Here is a 22525-nt window from a genome sequence, read left to right as displayed (position 1 = left end):
AAATCATTCTAATATGCTGATATATTATCAATATTTAAAACAGTTGTGCTACTTAGTATTTTTTTGGAAACTGTGATATTTTGATCAATAAAAGGTTAAAAAGAACAGCATTTATTTAAAATAAGAAAAATGTTTTCTAACAATATACACTACTGTTCAAAAGTTTGGGGTCAGTAAATTTATTATTATTATTTTTTAAAGAAATTATTACTTTTATTCAACAAGGATGTGTTAAAAAGTGACAGCATAGATTTATCTTGTTAGAAAGTATTTATATTTTTAAAAAATGCCGTTCATTTTAACTTGTTATTCATCAAAGAAACCTAAAAAAAGGTTCCAAATAAAATCTGTTTCCAACATTGAAAATTCTAATAAATCACCATATTAGAATGATTTCTGAAGGAAATAAATTATATTTTACATTATATTAAAATAGAAAACCATTATTTTATATAGTAATAACATTTTGCAATATTACAGTTTTTTTTCAGTATTTTTGATCAAATAAATACAGCCTTGTTGAGCATAAGAGACTTCTTTAAAAAACATTACAAGTCTTACTGATCCCAAACTTTTAAGTGGCAGTGTATATATATACAAACAGAACTTTAAATTGTAATAATATTTCACAATATTACTATTTTTACTATATTTTTGATCAAATAAATGCAGACATGGAAAGAAAAATGTTTTTTAAAAAATGTAAAATTCTTTTGATTTTGGAGTGAACAGTGACCTGGAAATGTTTTCATCTCGCTCCATAAATAATAAACCATGCCACTTTCTTTCAACCCTTTTTGTTCCTGATTCACTATTTCCCACCATTTGTCATTTTCGCTTCACTTTCTGTTTGTCCATTACTGTAATCCCGTTTACTGATCTCTTGCTCACCATTTGTCTCTCTCTGTCTCGTTCTAATTTCTTTGTAATCATACTGCCCCCTCTCTCTTTTTTAAATCATTATCTCTCTGCACACTGCTTCCACCCTTTATCCCTCCTTCGCGATGTTGTCACTTTCTCTGGAAGAGGCGGATTCAGAGAAGGGGAGAGGGGGCGGGGATGAGAGGAGAGAGTTGCTTGGTGACGGTTGCCGAGAAACGGATGTGGGAGGGGTTGCAGCGAGCCAGAGTCAAGAGTGGCGTTGCCTTGACGACCGAGGTTTCACACTGTCTTACAGGATTTGGCGCAAGATGGGAGGGCTCCTGTACCTCTGAGGGGTTATGTGGCATCATAAAACCACACGCACAATATAAACACAACTTGTGCACGTGCACACATAAACACTAGAGATCTTGTTTTAGGAATAAAAGTAAAAAAGAATAGGAAAATTGGTAACACCTACACCAAAATGAGATTTTTTAAATTTCATTTCAGTTCTTATTTGAAAGAAAGGTAATGAAATGCAATTAAGTTTACTGCAGTTTAAGAATCCAAACAATTCGAAACTAGGCCTTATTATTTCAGCTAAGGCTAATCATGTAGTCAAAAAAGTTTAGGGTCGGCAATTTTTTTTTTATTTGTTATGTTTTTAAATTTATTTGATCAAAAATACAGTAAAAACAGTAATATTATTACAAATTAAATAACTGTTCTATTTGAATATATTTTAAAATGTCGTTTATTTCTGTGATGGCAAAGCTGAATTTTCAGCATCATTACTCCAGTCTTCAATGCCACATGATTCTAATATACTGATTTGCTGTTCAAGAAACATTTCTTACTATTATTATCATTGCTGAAAATAGTTGTGCTGCGTATTATTTTTCTGAAAAGCATGAAATAGATTTTTATGATTAAAGTTGAAAAGAACAGCATTTATTTAACATCATAAACATCTTTTAAATGTCATTTTTGATCAACTTAAAGGATTAATTTACTTCCAAAATAACTTTTCTGATAATTTACTTACCTCCATGTCATCCAAGATGTTCATGTCTTTCTTTCTTCAGTTGAAAAGAAATTAAAGTGCCCCTATTATGCCATGTTTAAGGTAGTTAATATTGTTGTAATAGTCTCTTAAAACAGGTTTACATGTATGCAAGTTCAAAAAACACTTTAGTTTTCTCAAAAATTAGATTTAATTTTACCCCGTTTCTAAATGATTCGTAAACGACTCGTGTGAAGCAGTTCGAAGAATCAGTCTCTCTAAACCCCTCCTTTCAGTGAGCCCTCACCGCTGTGATTGGTCAGATGGTGCAGTCCTTTTGGATTGGTCTACCGCTTCAGCGCAAAACGAAACGCCCATTGGCATAACTGAATGACAGCTGTGGAGACCTGTTAATGCATAGAAAAGATAGCCTCGATTTTACCCTATCAATTCGAGCCGGAGTCTGACGATGAAACGGTTGAAGTGGCACATCGACAAGAAACTGTTTTGCAAGCACGACTGGAGCAGGACGTTTCTCAGTGGGTGTCATATTATAACTGTGGAAAGTGCTTGCAATTTGCTTTTGTAAGCGAACCGGGCACACCTCTACGTTGTGAACTTCAACACTGTAACGTACAACCCATAACACTGCGTTAAGCCATCGTTTATCATTATCATTACTTAAACTAATAAGGCAGACAGACAGTCAAGCTGCATCAATCACAATTTTTAGACTACATTGCACTCACAGCTGAACAACAGAACTACAGAAACGCAAGTTAGCCGCTTACCAAGACATGTGCGGGGTTGTTACACACCATAACGTACACAAAGACGTATTTTGAACGATCGCTAGAAAATACAATCATCAATTATTAATCATACTTACAGGTAGAAGTTCAGAGGAGCAAGCCGGTCCAAATAAACTGGGCACTGATCCATTTTTTAAAACCAAGCGTTTGGTGAATCTCGCGTTGTAACGTTACTCCCCAAGATTGGAAAAACAGTCATCAGTAAAATGACGCGAACACAACACAAGATTGGCATTGGACTGCTGAGGTGTTGAAAAAAATTAATGTTAACCACTCATTCTTGGTAGTTTCATCTTTCGGAAGGGCATATAAAACAAATTCACTCTCACAGCGCAGGGCGTCTTCTTGACATGATGTAACGTTAATCCACGTGAAAATGGTAGGCCTACTGTTTGTGGGCGGGCAAGTTGTTCGCGAAATTGAACGTGGGCGGACATTACGCAAATGTGTAGCTCGTGACGTGTGGCCGTTACAGAAAAAAGATTCGAATTGCTGACGACTCGTTTAGGCGAATGTGAGCCGACTCTTTTTTTTGTTAGACAAAAACTTCATTTATAGTGCACTGTCGGCGTCACAACTTTGCAGATAGTTTATGTTCACATACAGCTACATGACACACTACATGAAATATCATATTTGAAAAGGCATAATAGGGGCACTTTAAGGATCAGTAGAATCAAAGGCGGAAGTACTGACCCAGTGTTTACAAAGCAAATGTGCAAAGAAAGTCAAATGCCCTTTACAAAAAAAGTTAAAACAACGATATTGGGCGATTTTGAAATTGGAGTCTTTTTGCCCTAACCTACCTTTTTGAACTGAAGTACAGAGACGAAGAACTAACCATTCAAATGTGACCTTTCCAATGTGATTGTGTAATGTGTGAAATTGTAGACGAGCAAGGCAAGCATTTATGATTAAAAAGTATATACATTTTCACTAGAAAATTTCACTAGATAAGACCCTTATTCCTCAGCTGGTATCGTGTAGAGCCCTTTGAAGCTGCATTGAAACTGCAATTTGGACCTTCAACCCACTGATCCCCATTGAAGTCCACTATATGGAGAAAAATCCTGGATTGTTTTTCTCAATAACCTAAATTTTTTTCGACTGAACAAAGAAAGATATGAACATCTTGGATGACACAGGGGTGAGTAAATTACCAGGAAAGGAAGTGAACTAATCTTTTAATACTTGCTGAATTCATTAATTTCTAAAAAATAAATAAATAAATAAATAAATATGATGCACAAGGCACACTTGTCAGATTGGTTAGATTATACAGGTTTTCAGGAAGACGTGTGTGTGACGTTCCACCTGGAAACAAAAATGCTGTGGCACCAAACCCTCTCACGAAAGAATAAAGCCGTTGTGTTTACAGCTGTGACGACGAGTGCTTATTAGGATCAACTCAACGCTGGTTTTTCAAAAATTATGTAAAATATGTAAAGTTCGTAGGCATAGAATCTTTAAAATATGTCTGAGAGTTTTACACACCAGTCTGTTATTGTGGCGACATTTTCATGCCCCTAAACATGACGCTGCACAAAACAAAACGTGATTGGTTGCTTTACCTGTCAGTCATATGGCCTTTTGAGCGGGCCAAAATGGCCAAGGTTTCCAGAACTTCTGCCGTCAGTCTGAAGGTCTGGCTATGCAAGATTAAGAATGACCCAACAATGATTCTAACATTATGAGGACACAGGAGACAGAAACACATTTACATACATGCACAAGAGGAAGCTGCCTCATCCAGAGGTTGAACATACATTGACTAGATGGAGAAGGGAGCTGTCCATTGTGCTGAACACAGCCATCATCATTCAGATTCGCTTGACCTTACTTAAAGTGGTGCACTACTAACTACTTTAAAACATCTGCGTGAATTAGTATTGAAATTTAACATTGAAATCATTTTTTTTTAAATGTATTAATAGTAATTAATAAAACTATGAAAACTTTTGAACTCTATAGTCTACAGGTTACAGTTTAAAGGGATAGTTCACCCAAAAATGAAAATTTGATGTTTATCTGCTTACCCCCAATGCATCCAAGATGTAGGTGACTTGTTTTCCTCAGAAAAACACAAACGAAGATTTTTAATGAAAACCGGTGCAGTCTGCCAGCCTTATCATAGACGTGGATGGGCACCAAACCTTTAAAAGTAAACAAAAACATGCACAGACAAATCCAAATTACACTCTGCGGCTCGTGATGATACATTGATGTCTTAAGACACGAAACGATCGGTTTTTGCGAGAAACTGAACAGTATTTATATCATTTTTTACCTTTGATACACAGCCACGTCCATCTGTCATGAGCACGAGTTTGGCATCAGTCACGTCACATGAGCACGCGCTCTGTCGTAGAATACGCAAACGCCGGAAGCGATCTGTCGCATGTATACAACACTCATTGTTTACACAGTGCACAGAGATTGTGGGTATAGCGGCTATACAAAATGGTAATAACTTGCGCGTATCCTGGTTGTTTAAACCGATTTAAAGCTAAAAGTTTACATTTGCTTGCGCAAACTCATCCGGGACTTTTCACTGATTTCCCCTTACGGCGTTTGCGTATTCTACACCAGAAGCGCGTGCACATGTGACGTGACTGATGCCAAACTCGTGCTCAGGACAGATGGACGTGGCTGTGTATCAAAGGTAAAAAATGATATAAATACTGTTCAGTTTCTCGCAAAAACCGATCGTTTCGTGTCTTAAGACATCAATGTATCATCACGAGCCGCAGAGTGTAATTTGGATTTGTCTGTGCATGTTTTTGTTTACTTTTAAAGGTTTGGTGCCCATCCACGTCTATGATAAGGCTGGCAGACTGCACCGGTTTTCATTAAAAATCTTAGTTTGTGTTTTTCTGAGGAAAACAAGTCACTTACATTTTGGATGCATTGGGGGTAAGCAGATAAACATCAAATTTATCTGAAATTAAAGGGATTGTTGAAAATTCTGTCATTAATTACTCTCATGTCATTCCAAACCTGTGAGACGTTAGAGTCGTTATTTTTGTTTTCTTTGCATACAAAAAGTGTTCCTGTAGCTTCATAAAATTAAGATTGAACCACTGATGTCACATGGACTATTTTAACAATGTCCTTACTACCTTTCTGGGCCTTAAGCGTGTCAGTAGCATTGCTGTCTATGCAAGGTCAGAAAGCTCTTGGATTTCGTCTAAAATATCTTAATTTGTGTTCCGAAGATAAACAAAGGTCTTACAGCTTTTGGAACGACATTTTTTGTGAACTGTTCCTTAAAAGATGCAAAATTGCATGTTGCTCAAAATATAAATTGATTGTTCAAGGCTTACTTTAGTAAATCACTATTATTTAAAAACCCTCAAAGGGCAAAATACAAACTTTTTGCAAAGGATTGCCATAGTGATGTAATTAATAGTCTGGTTTTAACAAGTTTCTAATGCTAGAAAGTGTAATACTCGCTCTCTTTGATCAACAAGCTGCTCTTTTAATCACATTATCCCATTATTAATTATGCAGCAATTACTCCCTACGCTGTATTAGGGTGTAAAATTAACCTCAAAGCAAGTGAGGATTCCAAATAAGGACACAGGGAAACTGAAGCTTAAAGCTTACGAATCATGTCTAATCAAAAATGTTTATGTACACACAGAATAAATAAGCAAAGCAAACAGCCACGTCTGCATGCCATTGTACCTCAGCGTGATTCAGCTGGTATCTGTCTGCAGGGTAAAGTGACTGTGATCACATGAACGCTAATACTGTGATGTGTCTGCAACGGTCTCTTCCCAAAATGCAGTCTACCAGAAAGTCATCTTTAGCTCTATTTGGGCAAGATTAGTCTTCAGTGCAGTATGTCTATAGGCCTGACTTCTTATTGTAGATGTCTCTAATATATATCAGTGATTTGTACAGAAGAAGGATTTTCTGTAGAAATCACATTAAAAGGTGTGTCTTCTGCATTTATGCATGCCATCAGTTGTAACTGTCCTTATCAGAAGATTTAAAACAGCAGCTGTGCTAATTAATTATGCAGGAAACATTGAACATGAACATTAGATTATCAGTATAATTTTTCAGCAGCCATTAGAGTTACATGATCTTTCAGAAATCATTCTTATATGCTGATTCGGTGCACAAATTTCTTTCAAACAGTAATAATATTTTTGAGGAAACCACTATATACAGTTGAAGTCAAAAGTTTACACACACGTTGTAGAATCTGCAAAATGTTAATTATTTTAGCAAAATAACAAGGAATCGTAGAAAATGCATATTATTTTTTATTTAGTACTGACCTGAAGAAAATATTTCACAAAAAAAGATGTTTACATGTAGTCCACAAGAGAAAAGTGTCCTGAACTGCCTGCTGTTTTTCAGAAAGAATTCTGCTTTTTTTTCAGCATTTTTGTGTATTTGAGCCCTTTCCAACAATGACTGTATGATTTTGAGATCCATCTTTTCACACTGAGGACAACTGAGAGACTCATATGCAACTATTACAGAAGGTTCAAACACTCACTGATGCTTCAGAAGAAAAAATGATGCACTAAAAGCCAGGGGTGTAAAGTTTTGAAAGGAATGAGGATGTGTACATTTTTCTTATTTTGCCTAAATATCATATTTTTCAGTTAGTACTGCCCTTCAGAAGCTACAGAAGATACTTAGATGTTTCCCAGAAGACAAAATAAGTTAAATTTACCCTGATCTTCAAACTCCAAAGGTTTTCACCCCCTAGCTTAATGCATGGTTTATCCTTCTAAAGCATCAGGGAGTGTTTGGACGTTTAATAGTTGCATATGAGTCCTTCGATTGTCCTCAGTGTGAAAAGATGGGATCTCAAAATCATATAGTCATTGTTGGAAAGAGTTCAAATACACAAAATCTGTGGGACCTGAAGGAGTTTTCTGAAGAACAGCGGGGCAGTTTAACTGTTTAGGACAAACAAGGAACTCATGAACAACTATCACCAAACAAAAACACAGCTGTGGATCATTCAGGTAACAACAAAGTATTAATAATCAATATGTAAACCTTTGAACAGGGTTATTTTTCATAAATTCAATAATTTTCTCTTGTGGACTATATGCAAATGCCTTTTATGTGAAATACCTTATTCAGGTCAGTACTAAACAAAAAATAACAAGCATTGTGTATGATTCCTCTTATTTTGGTAAAATAATTAACATTTTGCAGATTCTGCAAGGTGTATGTAAACTTATGACTTCAACTGTATATATTTTTTCAGTATTCTTAAAAAGAACAGCATTTATATGAATATTTACACTTTGGATTGACGATCAATGGAAAATATTCTCTTTGCAGCCAGACGGTGTAGTTACAGCATCTGCCAGCAGGAACTAACCAGGCAATGCTAACCAGACAAACCTTGACCTCTCGGTTAATCCACGCTGTCATCTATAATTCAATGATTTCCTTGTCATGTGCTGTCACTTTTTTCTACAAAGCAAACGAGCAGGACACCGTGAACTCAGAGCAAATCACCTGAGGGGGAAACATCCTGATATGAACATACAACCATCAGAGAGACTGTGTCCCCTTTTACAGCCGAACATTTCCATTCCTTCCAATTCTGTTGAATTATTGTTTTAACCAATCATGCAATTCCTCCTGCTTCCTCTTTTGTTTTAGGTTATATGTGACCTTGGCTTGAATCCAAAACACACAGTACACACATTACATACACATACAACACTCAAATACACTAATGCAAACACATATATAGTCAGCATTTAATAAAGTAATATAGTATAAACCAGCAGTGCAGCATCAACTATGCCGGCACTGCCCAACAGAGACGCCATAATCTCCAGCCGCGTGCAGAACGGAGTCACCCTCGCCCTTTGATGTGCGCTTGCACTAATCTGCGTTTAGCTCCCTTTCATGATCACCACAAGCTGACACTTGCTGTCTACCAAACAAGATTAATCCGACACAGTCATCCCCGCTGAAACATATTAGCAAATTAACAATTTCTGAAATCCCTCGCAGTTTGAAGTCGCACTCTGCAGCAGAATGACCGCGAACAGTCATCGCTTATCATTAGAGTAAATGAAGACGAGAAACGTGGACAGCCGTCACTCAGCTTGGGACTGCTGACTCACTTCTTAGTAAAACACTTTATAGATTATAAATGAATCAATAGTTTTCAGACTGGTTACAATACGTTAAACTGATTCAAGCTCATTTTCAAAAAATCTCATAATACTTGAAATATACACAAATGATTATTGTTGGTCAACTAGCAATGACCACAAAATATTTTTTTCCAAATTATAAAAGACTTACTATGATTACTTGTTTATTTTGTGATTTGGTGATCGAAATGGCTACTCTGAAATATGAAGAAATTAATCATTATTGATGAAGGTTAAAAGAATTTAATTCTGTGCAAAGAAAATACGGATTGCCTTATATATTTTTGCCATTATTCAAAACTATTTGACAGCAAAATAAGATAAAAGACAAAAATAAATAATAAATAAATAACTAAAATATTTCTTTGAACATGTACCATGTTCTTTGTTATAGAAGCCTGTTTCCGCTACTGAATAAAGTCTGAATTATCTCACAATTCAGACTTGTTTTTCTCAGAATTGCTGTGTATCTCACAATTATTAATTCAGAATTGTAAGATATAAACTCTCTCAAAATTGAACTCACCGTTGTGAATTTATCTCTCACAATTTTGAGTAAAAAATGTAGAACTGCGTAAAAAAAATCTGTATTGCAAGATACAAACTCACATTTGTGAGAAAGAAAGTCAGAATTGTTTTTATCTTGCAAATCTGACTTTATTTCTCACAATTGTGAGTTTATATCAGAATTCTGACTTTATAACTCGTAATTGTGAGTTTGTATTACAGAATTGTGAGATATAAACTCATAATTCCGAGATATAAACTCGCAATTGTGAGAAAAAAGTCTAAATTGTGAGATACAAACTCGCAATTGCGAGATACAAACTTGCATTTGCGAGGTTAAATCCATTCATGTCCTGCAGAAAACAAAAATCGAAATTGTTTTTATCTTGCGATTCTGACTTTATTTCTTGTAACTGCACATTTATATTGCACAATTTTTTAGTGAAATTGTATCATGCAATTCCGAGAAAAAAAGTCACAATTGCGAGTTTGTATCATGCAATTCTAAAAAAAAAAAGTCAGAATTGTCAGTTTGTATCACGCAATTCTGAGAATAAATGTCTGAATTGTCAGTTTGTATCATGCAATTCTGAGAAAAAAGTCAGAATTTTGAGTTTGTATCATGAAATTCTAAGAAAAAAGTCAGAATTGTAAGTTTATATCTCACAATTCTAAAAAAAAGTCAGAATTGTGAGTTTGTATCATGCAATTCTGAGAATAAATGTCTGAATTGTCAGTTTGTATCATGCAATTCTGAGAAAAAAGTCAGAATTTTGAGTTTGTATCATGAAATTCTAAGAAAAAAGTCAGAATTGTAAGTTTATATCTCACAATTCTAAAAAAAAGTCAGAATTGTGAGTTTATATCTCACAATTCTAAAAAAGGTGAGAATTGTGAGTTTATATCACGCAATTCTAAAAAAAGCCAGAATTGTGAGTTTGTATCATGCAATTCTAAAAAAAAAAGTCAGAATTGTGAGTTTGTATCACGCAATTCTGAGAAAAAGTCAGAATTGTGAGTTTGTATCATGCAATTCTGAGAAAAAAAGTCAGAATTCTGAGTTTATATCACGCAATTCTAAAAAAAGTCAGAATTGTGAGTTGGTATCATGCAATTCTAAAAAAAAGTCAGAATTGTGAGTTTGTATCACGCAATTCTAAAAAAAGCCAGAATTGTGAGTTTGTATCATGCAATTCTAAAAAAAAAAGTCAGAATTGTGAGTTTATATCTCGCAATTCTGAGAAGAAGTCAGAATTGCAAGTTTGTATCACGCAATTCTGAGAAAAATAAGTATGAACATGATAATGGACACACTCATGCTTTATGTTATAAAAAATGCCATTAAATGTCTGCTTGAAAAGCACAATACTAACTCAAGATTTTAAAAAAAGTGGGAAATATTCTCATAACAGTTGAAAATGACAAAACATACACAAAAGAACAAGTAAATAAATAAATGGGCTGAAATACTGATCAAAGCTAAAATAATTTTATTATATGGGAAGAAGCTATAGACTGCGGGATATGTCATACAAAATATTTGACAGCAGAATGAAATAAAATAAAACAAAATAAAATGTAATTTCAAATGAAAACAAGTGCAATTCAATGATGGAAGCACCATACAAAACATATATAGCCTATATGATAATTATTTAGCACCACAGTATACGAAACACCATGAAATTATCATTTGACACAAACACTGTAGCAGGACACGTTCTCAGAACTTTTCGTAAGGGTTTGCTGTTCCTGAGAGAGACAGAAGTCATTAAGAGGGACGCTTCAGCAGAACACAGCTTTAAATTACCCATCAGCCTTGTACTTGCCGACTGAGGATACCAGAACGCTCCTACCAGACATAGTTAATCTTCTGTCACTAGATGAGACCCATGGGTTCGCACACACCCCGTAAATCTGACCATTCTGGTGGAATTCATCTTTAACCTTAAAGAACCGGCCCTCTTCAGCTTATAAATCTACTCACTTTCTCTTTCTCACTCACACACTTGAACATTCGAGTGTGCAGCCAGCTGCTTTTCTTTATATTATTAATTTAAAACATGACCTCTCAGTCGTCGTCTTCTCCTGCTTCTCTCTCACACCCTTCCCCCTCCTCTCCTAAAATGGTTTTGACGGATTTCTTCTCCCTCTGGATCTTTGAACCTGTCACTTCATTTCTAGATGTGTCAATTCATCATTCTTTCCATCCATCATCCTCTCTCATGCTTCTCTTGTCTCCGACAACACAGCTAGTATGAATCCCATCTGCTATTAAACTATTACCGACCACTTTGTGTCTCTGAGCTTAATGAGGCAAACATACTGTACACACAATAATAATAACAATCAATTATATTTAAAATTACTTACATGATATGCCAATAAATTCATGTAATATATCACAATTAATCACATATGTGACACTGGTCCATAAAACCAGACTTAAGTAGCACGGGTGTATTTGTAGCACTAGCCAAAAATACATTGTATGGGTCAAAATTATCGACTTTTGTTTTATGCCAAAAATCATTAGGATATTAAGTAAAGATCATGTTCCATGTAGATATTATACCGTAAATATATCAAAACTTAATTTTTAATTACTAATATGCATAGCTAAGAACTTCATTTGGACAACTTTAAAAGTAACTGTCTCAATATTTAGATTTTTTTGCTCCCCCAGATTTCAGATTTTCAAATAGTTGTATCTATATCTAAAGTCTGTTCAACTTTTGACATACAATGCAACTTATTTATACCAGTTTCAAAAGCAAATGTGTATCATTAGTCAGCAACAAGAGGAGATTCTTATAGCAGCTGTATCTGGATACTCAGAATTATGCTTTCTAGGTTTTTTTGCCCATTCCAAAATGTTTATTAATTTTGATGTCCAGCTATTTTTGTCATCTTTTCATTATTTCCATTTTTGCGGGTGCACATCTCATTAAAAGTACATTCTGTAAAAGTATAAAAAATATAAAAATAATATCTAATAATGATACCTAAATAAAGAAATAGACTAAAAGAATGCACTAAAATATTAAATGAAATTAAATAAATTAAACATATCTAAGTAATATAAAATAATGCATTATCATGATATGTAAATAAATGTAAAAATAATGCACTAATATAATATTGAATAAATTAAAATATCTAAATAACATAAAAAATTATATCTAATACAGAAATAGATTAAAAATGCACTAAAATGATATTACTTGATATTAAATTAATTACAAATATCCAAAAATATAAAAATATAATAAATCTAATAATGACCTCTAAATAAAAAGAATGCAATAAAATGCAATATGATATTAAATGCATTTTAAAACTAAAATGCTAAAACATTAAATAAATTACAACATTAAAATGTATAGTCAAAATTTAGGAGCTCTGCTAGAAATGATATTTAACATTAATAAATTATTGATTTTTCTTTTATGCCAAAAATCATTAGGATATTAAGTAAAGGTAATGTTCCATGAAGATATTTTGTAAAGTTCCTATTGTAAATATATCAAAACTTAAATTTTGGGTAGTAATATGCATTGCTAAGAACTTCATTTGGACAACTTTAAAGGCAATTTGATCAATATTTAGATTTTTTTGTACCCTCAGATTCCAGATTTTCAAATAGTTGTATCTCGGCTAAATATTGTCCAATCCTAACAAACCATACATCAATGGAAAGCTTATTTATTCAGCAGTGGTCTATTGGCTAAAACTATACAGTATCAACATTTTATTCTTACTACTTCTGAGTGCTGTTTTTAAACACATTTTGTGCGAATGCCCCTTAGAAGTAAAATATACTGCTTCATTTTATTTTTATATTGCCATGTTCCGACAACAGGAAAATTACTTGCAAAATTTAAATTCAGATCCAGAGGCATCATTAATTGTGTTAATTTTCAATCACTTTTTTTTTTACTGTATAATAAATCACACAAAATTAAAAATGTAAAACCCACATCCCTAGTTACAGCAGTGCTGAAGCTGCACATCCTCTCACACACACGCAGATGTTCACTTCCTCCAGCCTTTTGTTCTCCCAAAAAGACAAAGACATCAGTTTTAGGCGAAATAAGAAAAATGAAATCAATTTCTTCTCTGAAACAAAGACTTAACCACCAACAGGCCACATAACCAGCTGCCTAAAGGCAGGCCAAACTAGTAAATTATTGAGTTCTGTCTCACTCAGGCATAAGACACTTCACTTCACACCATCCCCAGTGACTCCTAGGTTTATTTTTAAAGCAACATTTACATAAAAGAAGCCAGAAATGCTTTCCGATACTACAATTCTGATGAAAATGAATGAATGAGTAATATGTTGTACTTGTTGGCCTTCGCATCTAACTGTAATCACCGTTGGGCTACGTACTGTATCCTAGAGGGTCAGCTGTCTGCTTGTCCTACACAGCAAGAAACACCACTATTTACTAAATGACAATAGTTAACATGCTGCATCAAATGCACTGAAGAGTATAAACCAGATTAGCTGAATGTGAATTTAAAAATGTCATAGGTAAAAAGGCCCGCAGTCAACATATTTCCCGTTCAGGGTGAGTGGACAGCACATCTGTTATCGCAAGACTCTACCGCGCGGCCGCTTAGTTAGTGTCAGCGCTAATGTCACAGACAAACGTGCGATGATGCCGAGAGTTAAAGAGTGAAAGGATGGAGGAGTGAACAAACGAACGAGAGCTTACCGCCATGCAGCCACAGAGAGGTCCCATTCAGGCTGAAGGAAGCGGAGGAAAAAATAACCCCTTTTCTAGACTACCCTGTGTCTCTCACACCCACCACCCCTCCTTCTTTCTCTCACTCCCTCTCGCTCTCTGTTTCTCTCTCTCTCTCGCTCTGTGAGGAGCAGAAAGGCTGCATTCTTGACAGGTCTCTTCCACGTGTGTACTTCACTCATGAGTGCACATGCACACACACGCATGTGTGAATGGGCTTTTTGCAGTGCGGGGTAACAGAGAAAAGCAGGGATTGGGTATAGTGCTTTATTCAAATATTTATTTGTCATATTAAAGGTGCGATTTGACGTATTAAAAGACTTCAGGAGTCAGTTTCTAGGAATCGGTTTGGCGCTTGCTGGCATTTTCTGTTTTGGTAGCTTGTATGTTTGCTGTCTGTTTGACAAACGCAGCAGATTGCAACACCTTTAGCTCAGATTTGAACAGCATGTGTGTGAGATTTACTGTGATGACGATTCGGTGGTGGTGAGATGAACCCGACAGAAACTAAGCTGAGAATGAAGGATTCTCGGGAGCTGAGGAGCGAAGTGATATTATGAAGAGCTCTTACACTAAATAATTACTGACTTCTACTTTCTGTCAACATATCACACACACACACACACACACACACACACACACACACACACACACACACACACATAAACAAACAAGCATTCGAAGAATAGCTCATCCAAAAATGAACATTCTGTCATGTACTTGTTATTCTAAACCCATGTGACAGGTGCTTTTTCCCAATGAAAGGAAATAGGATTGGGATTGGATGCTGGGTATCAACACACACACACACACACACACACACACACACACACACACACATGTTGGGTTTACATGTTTTATGGGGACATTCCATAGGCGTAATGGTTTTTATACTGTACAAACCGTACTTTCTATCGCCCTACACCTACCCTACACCTAAACCTAGCCCTCACAGGAGATTGTGCACACTTTTACTTCATCAAAAAAACTCATTGTGCATGATTTATAAGCCTGTTTCCTCATGGGGACCTGAGAAATGTCCCCACAAGGTCAAAATCTACTGGTATTCCTATCCTTGTGGGGACATTTGGTCCCCACAACGTGATGAATACCAGGTACACACATACACACACACACCGAACAAAACATAAAAGTCAAAAATGGCTTGTTTGGTCTTCAGAAGCTTGAAGACTACAGCTTTGTGTGAGAAACAGACTGATTTAAGTCATTATTGTGGTCACATGGTGTGCAAGATGCCGTCGCTGACGTCAAAACTGGTACAAGGTGTCTTCACGCTGCATATTTAAATATACAAAACCGAGAAAATGAGATTTAAGCATTACATTGGAGTTTTTCTAACACTAAAATTATTTTTGTACATTATTATACTATATTTTACTATTCTATTCTATACTTCATACTATATTGTAGATTATATACATTTATATTTAGATATTCACTTCTAGAACCAAAATTTACAGATTATTTACTCACCCCCTTGTCATACAAGGAAAACATTTTTTGAGGAAAACATTTCAGGATTTCTCTCCATATAGTGGACTTCTATGGTGCCTGCAAGTTTGAACTTACAAAATTATTTTAAATGCAAAGGGCTCTAAATGATCCCAGCTGAGGAAGAAGGGACTTATCTAACGAAACGATCGGTTATTTTCTAAACAAAATTGACAATTGATATACTTATAACCTCAAATGCTCATCTTGTCTAGCTCTGCGTGTATTCCGATTCAAGACAGTTAAGGTATGTCGAAAAACTCCCATCTCATTTTCTCCTCCAACTTCAAAATCGTCCTACATCGCTGCAGAAGTACCGAAAGGAAGTCTCACAAAACACATCCAAATATACGCATGATTGCTTAACCATATAATGCTCTTCTGAAAATAAGTATATAACTTCCAGGCTCCTGCTTTTAAACACTGATGTGGGACCACTTGGGTTGTTTTGCTTGTACAGGTTAGCGCTGCTTTTAGATGAAACATAATGTCTATCAGAGCTCATCTGTTTCCCAGTGGCTATAAAGGGCACTTGAGGGATAAACCTGAGGAGATGCAGCCGTTTACTGAGAGAATGGGAGTTATTCATGATCATTCCCACATACAATTATTAAACAAACAGGCAGATGGCACCAACAAATGAGACAAGAATACAGCAAGCTCGAGTCCTGATGCAGTGGCTCCAGGGGCAGGCAGGGAATGAAACTGCCTTAAGAGCAGCAGGGTGGCGTAGGTTCATTTGTTCAATGTACTCATTCAGAGCTTTAGACCTGGACACTTCACTCTCTAGTTTGCATACAGGTCGTAACCACCACAGCAGGGTTTGTGCACCATTCAGAATTGAATCGAGAACCTTTTAAAGGTGACATATCATTAAAATCTGACTTTTTCAACGTTTAAGTGCTATTATTAAGTGCAGAAAACGTGAAAACAACCCAGTAACTTTATTTTGGTAAACCTTTTTTTCCAAGCATGTGACGTAGGAAGGCGATCTTAACCACTTAATTTGCACGTTTCCACCCACGGCACCCTCATTTAGTTTTCACAAGTGACAACGGTGTGTACCAGTTCTAATGCCATGCCAAAAGATCGAGCAAAGCATGCTAACTGTTCTGCTAACTGAGCACAGAACACTATTTAGAGTCCCAGCCTCAGAGGAGACAAGAGAGCAGTGGATTTATTGATGTATTTACTGTATATTATGCAGCTGCCACACAGATCTAATACAAACATGCCATTTCTTTCTAAGCTGTTTACCCTCACAGACATAACCAACTGTTTTTGTAACTCATGTGTGTTTTTAACATAAACGTGTGTGTATTTGACCATTTAAGCGCAATAAGACATGAAAGAGCTGCTTTCTGTGCATGTGCTTTGGATGTGTGCGCTCAGAAAACCCTATATCAGACTAATATGGTTTAAAACGCATGATTTCAGCACGATAGACATAAAATAAAAACCAAACAGATGTTTTTTAGCAGATTATCCAGAGATTGTCTTACTATAGGGAGATATTGTATTACTATAGGGAGATATTGTATCTGTATTACTTACTATTGGACAAAGCTTAATGGCTAACTTGGATCACATGTCCTTTAATAACCAATGTTATTACAGCCTTGATGTCACTGAATTTCAGTGAGAGTTGTGCGACATTCAGTCGCCATTTACGGATGCCATATGAAATGAATGAGAAGTGCTGTAAAAGCTGAATCCCACCTGTCGCAAAAAGTCAGTGACTTCTCTTATAAAACAGCATTTTTTTTGTGGTAAACTCTAAAAATATTTAAATCCAAAACTATTGTTAAGTGTAACACGTAAGATTGGCAGAAGATTTTTAGCGTAGTAAAGCCTCTGCTCCATTGACATCCATAAAAAAAAAAACACGGGCTCTGGTCTCCTTTCCTACGTACTGCCAGACCAGAAGCGTTAGCTTTATGCCGAGTTCAGACTGCATGATTTTAGCCCCGATTTTGACTCGCCGACAGGTTTTGAGAAATCGCAGACAAATGCCCGAAATCACAGGCAAATCGGTGCTCGTTCACGCGAGTGACAATCACACAGTGTGAACTATCAAAGACGCGATCTGAGAGAATCGCCGATTCAAAATCATGCCGTGTGAAAGGTGATCTGACTGAAAATAGCATCGGCGATTACCTACAGCCAATGAGACGGCAACATCCAGGCCAGCGGGAAGTTGGGGGAGGAGTTACGAAGGTATAGACCACAGTATCAACAAGAATAGCTTCGGCTTCTTTTCTTTTCGCTGCAAATGAGTGCACATGCAATTTGTATGACAAGCTTCTTGCGGTCTACCATTTTTTTTTATAATAATACCAGTCTCACATGAGAACTTGCACGCCTGACCTCGCGTTGTTTCCATGTCACTTCTCGCGTGTGTTTGGTTGTGAGACGTAGTTTGTGGACCGGGACAAAGTTGTCGGCGATTCTTCCTATTGTAAAGTCATGCAGTGTGAAACCCCCTGTCGCCGATCCATCGTGCAGCGTGAACACAGCAGCGACAGAATGCTACCCCAGATAGTCATGCAGTGTGAAAACATCTGTGACGCGATTGCTTTGAAAATCGTGCCGTCTGAACTCGGCATTAGCCGTTACACTTTTTCAGTTAGTGGTTGCAGGCTTGCCTTCTAGCGGCTTTGGATTATCTGATGTATGAGCTGTAAAGGCACAGTCCTATTCTGGAAAAGGGGGCGGGGAGCAGCAGCTCATTAGCATTTAAAGAGCCATGCATGAAAACAGCATGTTTCTGCTTCCACTCAAAATAGGCTTTTTCAATAGGATATAATAAATGATCTGTGGGGTATTTTAAGCTGAAACTTCACAGACACGTTCTGGGGACACCTAAGACTTATATTTCATATTGTAAAAAGGGGCATAATAGGTCTTTTCAGAGGATGTTTAAAACGATAGAATGCTAGATTCACTGAATAGAAGGTTTTTGAGCGTCGTAAGCTTCACTAGTGAAGTTAGGCAAGGTTGTTCAGAGCACGTACCTGCAGAGCGAGGGACCTACTAACCGCATACAGAACAGAGGCCAAAAGTCTGGACAGATGCACTGCAAAACAAACATCACTTGCTGTCTTTTTCCTCTTCTTCAGAGAATTCGTGCACCACCTTTCCTCCAATACTTGACTACCAATACGGCTCCTTTATATTCCACACAACAAAGTCTAGACTCCCCAGTCCTTCTGCCGTGAACTCGAGCCCCAACCGTTGAGACTGCAGCACATCCATTTAAATCACTTCTGGTTGTCCTGTCTGTCACAGGCCGGCTCTGTGTGCTGAAGTGATACGAGAGATCAGATCCCAGCGGCAAGTGTGACAGCAGTAAACACGCAGCTATCATTTGTGGGCATGCTAGTAGAGATTCCAGCCTATTCCAACACTGGCTTGGATGCAAGTTACCTCACAGGATTTAGATCTGATGACTGTGCAAAAGCAAATCCAGAGGGAGAGAACTTTGTTGACGGCTCCTAGCTGAGGTACTTCACTTGCCACTATAGTAAATGATAGATAAATACACTCAGGACAAATACATTCAAAACTTGAGTTCAAACCATGTGCACAAGAGGCCTGTTAAACACATTTGCCCATGGGTGCAGTTAATTTTTCATTTTGCATACTAATAGTTTCAAATACGAACACTAGATCTAATAAATCACTGATGCTTTCTGAAAGAGATTCTTAGCTTAGATGAAACTCTTTTAACCTCTGTTGATGAAATGTTCTGGTCACATCCATAGTGCTGTTCATTGATTTTCCCCATTCCTTTCATTTTCTATTGCCCCGAGGTTGTATTTTCCGGTTCTCATCCTTCCCCCTTCAGCGCTGAGACTTCCTTCATCTCTCCCACTAAGACTTTAATCAAATTATCCCAACCCGACCTTGCGTCCAACTGAGGTGACACATACAAACTGAAGCACATCGACACAGTACAATCAATCAGTCAAACTCACGGTTAGCTAAAAAAACACCTGCCCCATTCTTTATTTGTCTGGGATCCAAACTGTATCTAAGCTCTTTACTTAATGATGTTGCACTTTTGTTATATGTGTACATATCATTTTAAAATGTCACGCAGTGCCAGTTCAACCCCGGGAATCAGCTCGGTGTTTGAAAACATGTGGGAGGTGCCACAACAGAGGTATATACAAGTGTTGCTATCTGAAGGCGTCTCTTATTGGAGCATGGCCTGCAGGCAGTCTGTTGCAGCCATTACATATGCACTTTAAATGCCAGAAGATGCTGTATTTGTTAAGTTTTTTGTCTTTTATATTAAAGAAACAGTTCACCCCAAAATTTAAAAAAGGCCATCCAAAATGTAGATGAGTTTGTTTCTTCTTCAGAACAGATTCAGAGAAATTTAGTGCTACACCACTTGCTCAACAATTAGGGTTGCCACCCGTCCCTTAAAATACGGAATCATCCCATATTTGAGAATGAAATTGCGCGTCCCGTTTTGAATCAATACGGGACGGGTTTTGTCCCGTATTTTTTATAATTTTTTTAAAGCAGCGTCTCATGCAAATACTCACTGCGGTAAAGCCAGCCGCGGTTCAGAAAAACACGGTCAAGCCAGCCGCGATTGATTTTAAGTATGCGCGCATATTACAGTGATTACGGTAGTTTCAGAAACAACACAGAGAGAACGCGCTTGCAGAGCGCTTTTCATTTAGACGCCCAGGACTGAGAGATAATACTACAAAATCCTCTTGAATTTTTACTTACTTATTTATTTGCATTTCTGCTTTAATATCCGTTTTATTTATTGGTGTACTTGACGGTTCTTTTCTGAGAATTGGGACATTATTACACTTTAGAGTCTAAGAAGTAGAAAAAAACAATGATCAGTTCTTATTCAGGACGTCCCATATTATATGCACAACTCATATGAAACCTTTTTACTGCAGTATTTTTGAGATATGGGACATGATTACATTTTAACGGGGTATATAGACCCCATTTCTAAAAAGTAGAAAAAAAAAACAATGATCAGTTCTTATTCAGGACGTCCCATATTATATGCACAACTCATATGAAACCTTTTTACTGCAGTATTTTTGAGATATGGGACATGATTACATTTTAACGGGGTATATAGACCCCATTTCTAAAAAGTAGAAAAAAAAAACAATGATCAGTTCTTATTCAGGAAATTTTCAGGTAGTTTGCATTTTTTAAAAACTCAATGATCTGAAAACAAAAACACTACAGTGGAATTCTCTGGACTCTCTAGGTCAAAATGTTGAAATTCACCCTTTAGGAAGCTATAACAGGGTCGTTTAGAAAATGGGCCTGTCCAAATATACCAGAAAGCCTATAAAGCCTAAACGAAAATTCAAAACTTCACAAAACCTGGTGTGCACATGCAACAGTTGATTTTAAACAAGCATGCAAAGTTTTAGGAAGATCAGACCACAGCTGGCTCTGCAACAGTCATACAAATAAATCATTGATTTAGGTGGTTGCAGGCTTGCTGAATAATATGTAATGTCTTTTATATGTGCTTAAATGCCTTAAAACGCTTGAACTCCGGGTCTTCGCTGCTTGCAGCTATATTTCTTATTATTTTAAGCTTCAGACTAAGAAATGACATAAGGATATTCTAAAACAACTGCAGAATATAAAACAAAAAAATATATATAAACAATATTTATACTGGAAAAGTAAAAAACTACATGACCACGTTTAATCTGGATCATAATAGCATTTATTCAGTCACTTTCATCATCACCATCATCATCGTCGTCATCAGAAGCACCATCACCACCACCACATCACCACCATCATCAGTAACATTCTTTTTAATATTCAGTAATATTCTTTAATATGTCAGTTTTATATCATATCCATTATCATTCATGAAATATACAGATATCAATGAATGTTCCACCTCCTTTGGAAAGGAGTAGGAATGATGTTTTAGTATTTACAGCATGTAAAAGAGAGAGAGACAGAGAGAGGCAGAAAGAGAGAGAGAATAAAAATAGTAAAGAAGGGCTCTTTCATGTGTGACTCATCGCATTCATTCCTGCTGAGTGCTAAATACAGGAACACGCTGACTGAACGCATCAGGCGAAAGATTCCACCACTCATCTCCGTATTAGCAGCAAAGTTGTGTCGTTTCCAGTCGCTGTATGTGAATCACAGCATGGTTTAAGGGGAGGTACTACAGGCATACATAATGCATTCAGTGGAATTTTAGATTTTGCTTTGTGAAAGTTTTTTTCCAAGGCATTTGTCTAATAGCAACATATTTATTTAGATGCATGGAAAATAACCTTTTGACTAACAATTACTATACCAATAAATGAACTGATGATTTAAAACAAATGAAATATTCTACAGTTTATCCCTTCTACTTTAATTTGCAAATGGCACCAGGGAGTTATGGTTTGGTACATTAGAACTCCTTGATTTTGCATATTTAATAAGATGATGCTTTATTTGCATATTTTACAACTTCATATGACAAAAGTCACCTGTAGTACGTCCCTGGATCAAAATGTTCCACCACGACACAAGAAGCTCCTTTAAAAGTCGCACACTTCCCGCTCTCTGTGTGAGTGACAGCACACTGCTGTTAACAATGACTGGAGGAGAAACTCTAAGTCGCTGGATAAACCAGTGAATTATGAGCCTTCCCTTTCCAACTCCATTCTTTCCTTACTTAACGGCTCCCAAAGAAATCCGAAAAGCTGTTACAACATAAAGTAAAAACAATTAAGCCTCCACAATTAAAAAAAAAAAAAAAAACAGTATCAGTCACAACCATGAAAGAGTTTAAAAAGAGCAATGACTTTTTAGAACATGCATTAGAGTCTGAGAAACTCGCTGTTTTTTTATTATCAGTGTATGCATTTGAGTCTCTGAGCAATTGGCAACAATGTCATTGTCATCATCCTG

General features: G+C 36.4%; 1 protein-coding gene across 3 annotated transcripts in view; it reads right to left on the bottom strand.

Annotated features, from left to right (window-relative positions):
- iqsec2a (IQ motif and Sec7 domain ArfGEF 2a) overlaps positions 1-22525 on the bottom strand; it is a 104662-nt gene that overhangs the window by 48817 nt on the left and 33320 nt on the right. The window contains exon 1 of one of the 3 annotated variants that reach the window (XM_073819265.1): positions 18613-19293. The exons of the other annotated variants lie outside the window; for them this stretch is intronic. Coding sequence (XP_073675366.1) covers positions 18613-18689 — 77 coding nt within the window. The 5' untranslated portion in view covers positions 18690-19293. Of the gene's footprint in view, positions 1-18612; positions 19294-22525 lie in introns of those variants that run through there. 3 annotated transcript variants of the gene reach the window in all.

The sequence above is a fragment of the Garra rufa genome, chromosome 15, assembly GCF_049309525.1.
Source record: "Garra rufa chromosome 15, GarRuf1.0, whole genome shotgun sequence".
Lineage (NCBI taxonomy): Eukaryota > Metazoa > Chordata > Actinopteri > Cypriniformes > Cyprinidae > Garra > Garra rufa.
The sequence above is the reverse complement of the archived record's forward strand: the minus strand, read 5'-3'. Positions and strand labels throughout refer to the sequence as shown.